The 10,330-nt window shown below is 42.0% G+C and overlaps 1 protein-coding gene across 1 annotated transcript in view; it reads right to left on the bottom strand.

Moving 5' to 3' along the window:
- Window positions 1-2,800: 2,800 nt before the first annotated feature.
- LOC139422756 (alpha-N-acetylgalactosaminide alpha-2,6-sialyltransferase 5-like) overlaps window positions 2,801-10,330 on the bottom strand; it is a 41,741-nt gene continuing 34,211 nt past the window's right edge. Inside the window, exons 4-5 of the mRNA XM_071174120.1 lie at window positions 8,742-8,849; window positions 2,801-3,240 (exon numbers count right to left, since the gene is read on the bottom strand). Of these exons, the coding sequence (XP_071030221.1) occupies window positions 3,000-3,240; window positions 8,742-8,849 (349 nt within the window). The 3' untranslated portion in view covers window positions 2,801-2,999. The remainder of the gene's footprint in view (window positions 3,241-8,741; window positions 8,850-10,330) is intronic.

Raw genomic sequence — 10,330 nt, 5'->3', positions numbered from 1 at the left:
GAACATATCCCAGTCTGCATGATCAAAACAATCTTGAAGCATGGATTCTGATTGGTCAGTCCAGCGTTGAATAGACCTGAGCATGTGTATTTCCTGTTTGAGTTTCTGCCTATAGGAAGGGAGCAGCAAAATGGAGTCATGATCTGATTTGCCCAAAGGAAGAGCATGGGAAGGCCTTGTAGGCATCCTGGAAGAGAGAATAGCAGTGGTTGAGTGTTTTCCCAGAGCGAGTACTACAGTCAATGTGTTGATAGAACTACAGTAGCGTTTTCCTAAAATGTTCTTTGTTAAAATCCCCAGCTACAATAAATGCAGCTTCAGGATATGTGGTTTCCAGTTTGCATAAACTCCAGTGTAGTTCATTGAGGGCCGTTGTAGTATCGGCTTGAGGGGGAATATACACGGCTGTGACTATAACCGAAGAGAATCCTCTTGGGAGGTAATATGGTCTGCATTTGATTGTGAGGTATCCTAGGTCAGGTGAACAAAAGGACTTGAGTTTCTGTACATTATCACAATCACACAATGAGTAGTTAATCATGAAACATACTCCACTGCCCTTCTTCTTCCCGGAGAGTTCTTTATTCCTGTCTGCGCAATGTACTGAGAACCCAGATGGCTCTATGGACGGGGAGAGTATAACTGGAGAGAAACACGATTCCGTAAAACAGAGTATGTTACAGTCTGATGTCTCTCTTTGAGGAGATCCTCGCCCTGATCTGGTCTACTTTATTGTCCAGAGACTGAACATAAGCGAGTAATATACTCAGAAGCGGTGGATGGTTTGCCCGCCTCCTGAGTCGGACTAGAAGTCCACTCCGAATACCTCTTCTCCACCGGTGGCGTCTTGGAGCAGCCTCTGGGATACTTTAAATTGCCGTGGGAGGGTGAGAACAAACGATTAAATTTGGGAAAGTCGTATTCCTGGTCGTAATGCTGGTGAGTTACCACTGCTCTAATATCCAAAAGTTATTTCCGACTGTATGTAATAACACAAAAAACATTCTGGGCAAATAGTGTAAGAAATAACACACAAAAAAAACAAAATACTGCAAAGTTGCTTAGGAGCCAGAAGCAGAGCTGCCATGTCTGTTGGCTTCATCTTACTTGCAGCTACCCACTTCCTTGAAGTCTACTTATCCAGCAGCAGCTTGTACCAGTCCACTTCTTCCAGACACTCCCATATGGGACACAGGGAGAGGATGGGGAAAATCAGTTGGATTTTGGTGCAGGTCTACAATTTGGTTTCTGGTGTCCTTTGACAGCTCTTTGGTCTTGGCCATAGTGGAGTTTGGAGTGTGACTGTTTGAGGTTGTGGACAGGTGTCTTTTATACTGATAACAAGTTCAAACAGGTGCCAATAATACAGGTAACGAGTGGAGGACAGAGGAGCCTCTTACAGAAGAAGTTACAGGTCTGTGAGAGCCAGAAATCTTGCTTGTTTGTAGGTGACCAAATACTTATTTTCCACCATAATTTGCAAATAAATTCATTAAAAATCCTACAATGTAATTTTCTGGATTTTTTTTCTCATTTTGTCTGTCATAGTTGAAGTGTACCTATGATGAAAATTACAGGCCTCTCTCATCTTTTTAAGTAGGAGAACTTGCACAATTGGTGGCTGACTAAATACTTTTTTCCCCCACTGTACATATCTCCCTGGCATATTACATAATTTACGCAGCAGCATACAATACATTTTTGGACTCACCTTGTTGTGCTCTGCTCACTTGGGCAAATTTTGCCATCAAACTTCGTCATCAAAGTCTGGCATTCTCTGGATTTATGGTGCTTTCAAGACAACTGGGAAATCTGAAGAAAAAAAACAAGGTTGAATCATGATGACGTCAGTGATCTTCAGCTCGAAGCTCTAGAAAGTTCCAAGTCGGATGACCGTTCAAAACTGGAGCTTGTTTTTTCCCCGAGTTCCCAGTTGTCTTGAACTCACTGAAGTCTGACATTTCCCAGTTCCGAGTTCCCAGTTGTCTTGAACTCACTGAAGTCTGACATTTCCCAGTTCCGAGTTTCCAGCTGTTTTAATCATGGCAGAAGTCATGCTGGATTGACAGCATAGCCAATGTTGAATGTTTATAATTTTAGGCTTGGAAAAGAGACCCTTAAACCCAGACTTGGACCACACACCCACTCCACGGAATAGCAGGCTAGTGATTACTTTGCAATGCTTGCAGTTAGCCACAGATTCCTTCCAAACCACTCATTGTTGAAGTTGCGATTTCCAACGTGTTGTGTAATGTTTATGTCCAATGGCCAATGAGCACAGATTAATTTTATCTATAATTTCTCTTCATTAATTCTCTTCAATAGACAAGGTTAGAAAAGGATTTGCCAGTAGATTGTCTACTTGACTATGACTGCTAGCTTGCTAGCTAAGATTTTGAAAGTATGATGTAGACATGATCTGTCTAATCAAAGCTACTGTAGATATAACGTGATTTGACGTCATTTTATCTGTGACCAATGACCTTGAGCCTTCTTAGATGGGCACTTCTAATGTAACTCTATGGCAACACCCAAGGGGCTTGAATTCTTTAGCTCTACCTGCAGATGATTTTGTGGTGACGTAGTGTCCCCATGAGTGACAGAACACTGAGCCAATCACGGTGCAACTAGAGAACATTACCAACCCCTATGCTCTGTATTTTCCACTGGCTGCCCCACCACCAGAGAAAGCACTAAGCTAGTCTGAAACACCTGAATTTTGGATCTACCTTACTCAAGAAAGCAAAAAAGAGAGTTCATATACGGCTTTATTAACTCAATTATATTTTTATTTTTTTTACATTGTTTAGAAACTGATATGTGACACGTATTAATGCCAAAACAACATGCAAACAGGGGGAGGAAAAAATGTATAATCCTTTTTTTGCTAAACAGGTGGGGCTCAAAACAGGTGGTGCTCTTCCCCACCTGCCCTGAATGACGGGTCACCATTGGTCCTGTGGACGTTTCTGTCTGTCTGTCTGACTGTTTGTCTGGTATCAGGAGACAGCTGTAGCAGGTGTGTGTGAGCTCCTTCCATTGAGAGTGGAGGACGGGATCCAGTCTGGCTGGTAGAAGTGGATGTCATACTTCTGGGCCCAGTTGGCGAACACCGTTTTCTCCGTGATGAAGCTGTGGTGGCCGCCGCTCTGGTTGTGCTCGTGGGAGAGATACAGGGAGCACTCGTCTGGGCCAGAGGGCTCATAGTAATGATAAGGCACCGAGAGATGAGAGGGAGTACTGTGAAAAGAGGATGAGAAGAGAGAGAGGAAGAAAGGGGAATACGGAGGGAGAAAACGGAAGAGGTTGGAGACAGAGAGTGAGAATGGACAGGGGAGTGATGGAGAGATAGATTAACAGAGAGAAAAAGGGAAAGTGTGCATGCGTGCATGAGAGAGAGAATGAAAGAATGAGGAAAGGAGTGTTAAACGGAGGGAGAGAGAGGGAAAGAGAAAGAGAGAGAGATGAGAGAGATATCATAAAAATATTTCTTAGCCATGAGAGCCCTGTGCTCATCAAAGCTAGTCCCATGATCCCTGTGATGATCCTGAAAGTATTACACTCAGTAGACTCGGGCCTCAAGAGGGGCGTTTGAGCCAACATGAATCATTCAAACAGCAAAGGCATTTGATATGGTCCCATGGACCTGCCTATGGATATCAGCTTAATGTCTGAAGCTACTGTAATCCTCCATCAATCTACAGGCGGCAGACAGCCTAGCAGCATTGGGCCAGTAACCAAAGGTCACTGGTTCGAATACCCAAGCCGATAAGGTGATAAATCTGTCTGTACCCTTGAGCAAGGCACTTAAACCTAATTTGCTCCAGGGGTGCTGTACTACTACGGCTGACCCTGTAAAACAACACATTTCTAGTCAGGATATTCAGGACACAAGCAGGTACATTGTATTTGCCAGAACATAAACATTTATAAAAAATGGTAGTAAAAGTTACCTATGGAATGCTCTATAATTTTAGTAATTAATGCTAAAATAAAATAAAAATAAAAATATACAATACCAGTCAAAGTTCGGACACATCTACACATTCAAGGGTTTTCCTTTATTTAGACTGTTTCCTACATTGTAGAATACTAGTGAAGACATCAAAACTATGAAACAGCACATGTGGAATCACGTCGTAACCAAAAAAGTGTTAAACTAATCAAAATATATTTTAGATTTAAGATTCTTCAAAGTAGCCACACGTTGCCTTGATGACAGCTTTGCACACTCTTGGAATTCTAACAACAAGCTTCATGAGGTAGTCACCTGGAATGCATGTCCAACAGTTTTGAAGGAGTACCCACATATGCTGGGCATTTGTAGGCTGCGTTTCCTTCACTCTGTGGTCCCACTCATCCCAAACCATATCAATTGGGTTGAGGTCGGGTGATTGTGGAGGCCAGGTCATCTGATGCAGCAATCCATCACTCTCCTTCTTGGTCAAACAGCCCCTACACAGCCTGGAGGTGTGTTTTGGGTCATTGTCCTGTTGAAAAACAACTGATAGTCCCACTAAGCGCAAACCAGCTCATATGGGGTATCGCTGCAGAATGCTGTGGTAGGCATGCTGGTTAAGTGTGCCTTGAATTCTAAATAAATCAGCAAAGAACCCCCACACCATCACACCTCCTCTTCCATGCTTCACGGTGGGAACAACACATGTGGAGATCATCCGTTCATCTACTCTGCGTCTCACAAAGACAAGGCAGTTGGAAACAAAAATCAGACATTTGGACTCATCAGACCGAAGGACAGATTTCCACCGCTCTAATGTCCATCACTTTTCATTTGGCCTGCAATCTGAGGTGCAGTTAACTCTAATGAACTTATCCTCTGCAGCAGAGGTAAATCTGGGTCTTCCTTTCCTGTGGTGGTCCTCATGAGAGCCAGTTTCATCATAGCGCTTGATGGTTTTTGCGACTGTGCTTGAAGAAAGTTTCAAAGTTCTTGAAATGTTCCTTATTGACTGACCTTCATGTCTTAAAGTAATGATGGACTGTCGTTTCTCTTTTCTTATTTGAGGTGTTCTTGCCATAATATGAACTTTGTATTTTAGCAAATCTTCTGTATACCACCCCTACCTTGTCACAACACAACTGACTGACTCAAACGCATTAAGAAGGAAAGAAATTCCACAAATGTACTTTTAACAAGGCACACCTGTTCATTGAAATGCATTACAAGTGACTACCTCATGAAGCTGGTTGAGAGAATGCCAAAAGTGTGCAAAGCTGTCATCGAGGCAAAGGGTTTCTACTTCGAAGTATCTCACATATAAAATATATTTTGATTTGTTTAACAATGTTTTGGTTACTACATGATTCCATATGTGTTATTTCATAGTGTTGATGTCTTCACTATTATTCTACAATGTAGAAAATTGTAAAAATATAGAAAAACTCTTTAATGTGTAGGTGTGTCCAAACCTTTGACTGATACTGTGTATAGTATTCATGTTTTATATCTGTGTCCATATTGTCCATGAGTTTCTAGTGGATAGAGCATATTGTTCAAGAGAAAATAGCCTAATTAATGAAAAAAGTACTCTATCTAATCAACAATGTCATTATTTTCAATAGATTCTGCAACTCTTCCAATTAATTACTTTTTTTCACAACTGCCAGCAGTTTGGACAAAGACATATTTACATAGAAAATACATATTTACATAGAAAAATAAGTAACCCAAATATGAAGGATATTTAATGCTGAAACGCTTATATTAAACACCAAAGGTATTCACTAAGTGTTTTGTTTTTTTAATATATACAGTGGGGCAAAAAAGTATTTAGTCAGCCACCAATTGTGCATGTTCTCCCACTTAAAAAGATGAGAGAGGCCTGTAATTGTCATCATCGGTACAATTCAACTATGACAGACAAAATTAGAAAAGAAAATCCAGAAAATCACATTGTAGGATTTTTAATGAATTTATTTGCAAATTATGGTGGACAATAGGTATTTGGTCACCTACAAACAAGCAAGATTTCTGGCTCTCACAGACCTGTAATTTCTTCTTTAAGAGGCTCCTCTGTCCTCCACTCGTTACCTGTATTAATGGCACCTGTGTGAACTTGTTATCAGTATAAAAGACACCTATCCACAACCTCAAACAGTCACACTCCAAACTCCACTATGGCCAAGACCAAAGAGCTGTCAAAGGACACCAGAAACAAAATTGTAGACCTGCACCAGGCTGGGAAGACTGAATCTGCAATAGGTAAGCAGCTTGGTTTGAAGAAATCAACTGTGGGAGCAATTATTAGGAAATGGAAGACATACAAGACCACTGATAATCTCCCTCGATCTGGGGCTCCACGCAAGATCTCACCCCGTGGGGTCAAAATGATCACAAGAACGGTGAGCAAAAATCCCAGAACCACACGGGGGGACCAAGTGAATGACCTGCAGAGAGCTGGGACCAAAGTAACAAAGCCTACCATCAGTAACACACTACGCCGCCAGGGACTCAAATCCTGCAGTGCCAGACGTGTCCCCCTGCTTAAGCCAGTACATGTCCAGGCCCGTCTGAAGTTTGCTAGAGAGCATTTGGATGATCCAGAAGAAGATTGGGAGGATGTCATATGGTCAGATGAAACCAGAACTTTTTGGTAAAAACTCAACTCGTCGTGTTTGGAGGACAAAGAATGCTGAGTTGAATCCAAAGGACACCATACCTACTGTGAAGCATGGGGGTGGAAACATCATGCTTTGGGGCTGTTTTTCTGCAAAGGGACCAGGACGACTGATCTGTGTAAAGGAAATAATGAATGGGGCCATGTATCGTGAGATTTTGAGTGAAAACCTCCTTCCATCAGCAAGGGCATTGAAGATGAAACGTGGCTGGGTCTTTCAGCATGACAATGATCCCAAACACACCACCCGGGCAACGAAGGAGTGGCTTCGTAAGAAGCATTTCAAGGTCCCCGAGTGGCCTAGCCAGTCTCCAGATCTCAACCCCATAGAAAATCTTTGGAGGGAGTTGAAAGTCCGTGTTGCCCAGCAACAGCCCCAAAACATCACTGCTCTAGAGGAGATCTGCATGGAGGAATGGGCCAAAATACCAGCAACAGTGTGTGAAAACATTGTGAAGATTTACAGAAAACGTTTGACCTCTGTCATTGCCAACAAAGGGTATATAACAAAGTATTGAGATAAACTTTTGTTATTGACCAAATACTTATTTTCCACCATAATTTGCAAATAAATTCATAAAAGTCATACAATGTGATTTTCTGGATTTTCCCCCCTCATTTTGTCTGTCATAGTTGAAGTGTACCTATGATGAAAATTACAGGCCTATCTCATATTTTTAAGTGGGAGAACTTGCACAATTGGTGGCTGACTAAATACTTTTTTGCCCCACTGTATATATATTTTTATTTATTTCACCTTTATTTAACCAGGTAGGCTAGTTGAGAACAAGTTATAATTTGCAACTGCGACCTGGCCAAGATAAAACAAAGCAGTGTGACACAGACAACAACACAGAGTTACACATGGAATAACATGGAATAAACAATAAACAAGCCAATAACACAATAAACAAGTCAATGACAAAGTAGAAAAAAAAAGAAAGTCTATATACAGTGTGTGCAAAATGCATGAGGAGGTAGGCAATAAATAGGCCATAGGAGCGAATAGTTACAATTTAGCAGATTAACACTGGAGTGATAAATGAGCAGATGATGAAATGCAAGTAGAGATACTGGTGCAAAAGAGCAGGAAAGTAAATATAAACAGTATGGGGATGAGGCAGGTAGATTGGGTGGGCTATTTACATATGGACTGTGTACAGCTGCAGCGATCGGTTAGCTGCTCAGATAGCTGATGTTTAAAGTTGGTGAGGGAAATATGTCTCCAGCTTCAGCGATTTTTGCAATTCGTTCCAGTCACTGGCAGCAGAGAACTGGTTGGAAAGGTGGCCAAATAAGGTGTTGGCTTTGCGGATGATCAGTGAGATACACCTGCTGGAACGTGTCCTTGTTGTTATCGTGACCAGAGAACTGAGATTAGGCGGAGCTTTACCTAGCATAGACTTATAGATGACCTGAAGCCAATGGGTCTGCCGACGAATATGTAGCAAGGGCCAGCCGACTAGAGCATACAGGTCACAGTGGTGGGTGGTATAAGGTGATTTGGTAACAAAACGGATGGCACTGTGATAGACTGCGTCCCGTTTGCTGAGTAGAGTATTGGATGCTATTTTGTAGATGACATCGCCGAAGTCGAGGATCGGTGGGATAGTCCGTTTTACTAGGGTAAGTTTTGCGCCGTGAGTGAAGGAGGCTTTTTGCAAAATAGAAAGCCGATTCTAGATTTGATTTTGGATTGGAGATGTTTAATATGAGTCTGGAAGGAGAGTTTACAGGCTAGCCAGACACCTAGGTATTTATAGTTGTCTACATATTCTAGGTCAGAACCGTTTAGGGTGGTGATGCTAGTGGGGTGGGCGGGTGCGGGCAGCGAACGGTTGAAAAGCATGTTGATGTTTTTTTTTTTAGGATAAGGCCACATCAGAGGGCCAAAGATAATAACAGACACCTGTGATAGTCTAAATTACCCAAAAAGACCAATAGAAAATGTTAAGTTTCCAAAATTCTGGTAGTTTGCTGGTAAACTTAGAAAGTTTCCAGTAATTTACCCTACCTTTGCAAATGTATATGCCAATTAATAATCTATTAGTACAATTGGGGTAATAATCCCTATCGGACAGCACTTCACAGAACCCAACCCACCTGCAGAAGTCCGGAGCCACCATGCCATAGACATTGACCCTGTCACACAGTTCCAGGGCAATGGCCATGGTGAACCAGCCAGTGGTCAGCCACGATTTAGAGGTCTTCCTGGATGAGGTGAATGGAGAAAAGACATGTTCAACAGAATGTACTGCATGATTCAATAGAATTGAATGTTAATCACGCCAAAACCTCCCTATGTAGTGTTCGCAGTGACATCCATTCTGGCCAAGGCCCTCAATTTATTTGGTCATTTTTAATACCATAAATTTTCACACTGCCATATTCCTAATTTACATGATTTGACATGAAATGACGGTTTCAAGGCCGATAAACAGCCATCAAACTGGTGCCCCCTGTAATATGGAGCCCTCTCATCTACTGAGCCATCAAGGCTAGTTTGTCGGGGCTAGACCTGCCACACCTGCCGGCCATACCAGCCCCTCGCTGGGGGATATCCCAGATGACAGCGGAGCCAATCGTGTCTGGGCTCATCCTGTGTGCTGTTGGCAACGTCTGCCAGATAGAGTGCCAGGTAGAGTGCAAGCCAGTGAGAGTCTGGTAGGACCTGTAATCGGTTTCTGCTTCCAACTCTGACTCAGCGACATCATCTTGTGAGGCAGTGTAGTGCTTCTGTAACTTCCTGTCAACAGTTAATGAAGACACCAATTATCTTGTAGTATCATAGCATATGTATCTGTCATGTAGCTGCTGGAGCTAATTTGGATTGCTAGAGATAATCTGTCAGCATCTATTAATGATTAGTATGTTGGGTTGGCTCCCCATGACATAAATGTTTAAGCGCGTCACTTACTGTAGGCTAGCTACCAAGCCTATGATGCTGTATCTGACTGACTGACTGAGCTGAGCAGACATTGAAATAGCACATGCCCAACACACAGAGCAACATTGTGTATTCATACCAATTGGATGTACAGTTGAAGTTAGAAGTTTGCATACACTAATGTTGGAGTCATTAAAACTAGTTGTTCAACCACTCCACAAATTTCTTGTTAACAAACTATAGTTTTCGCAAGTCGGTTAGGACATCTACTTTGTGCATGACACAAGTCATTTTTCCAACAATTGTTTACAGACAGATTAATTCACTTATAATTCACTGTATCACAATTCCAGTGGGTCAGAAGTTTACATACACTAAGTTAACTAGGCCTTTAAATAACTTGGAAAATTCCAGAAAATTATGTCATGGCTTTGGAAGCTTCTGACAGGCTAATTGACATAATTTGAGTCATTTGGTGGTGTACCTGTGGATGTAGGTCAAGTTCTACCTTCAAACTCAGTCCCTCTTTGCTTGACATCATGGGAAAATCAAAAGAAATCAGCCAAGACCTCAGAAATGTTTTTTGTAGACCTCCACAAGTCTGGTTCATCCTTGGGAGCAATTTCCAAATGCCTGAAGGTACAAATAATAGTAATCATCTGTACAAGTAATAGTATGCAAGTATAAACACCATGGGACCACGCAGCCATCAAACCTAGAGATGATCGTACTTTGGTGCGAAAAGTGCAGATTAATCCCAGAAAAACAGCAAAGGACCATGTGAAGATGCTGGTGGAAACAGGTA

The sequence above is a fragment of the Oncorhynchus clarkii genome, chromosome 1 (genome assembly GCF_045791955.1).
Source record: "Oncorhynchus clarkii lewisi isolate Uvic-CL-2024 chromosome 1, UVic_Ocla_1.0, whole genome shotgun sequence".
Classification (NCBI taxonomy): Eukaryota; Metazoa; Chordata; class Actinopteri; order Salmoniformes; family Salmonidae; genus Oncorhynchus; species Oncorhynchus clarkii.
This window is presented reverse-complemented; position numbering and strand designations above follow the sequence as displayed.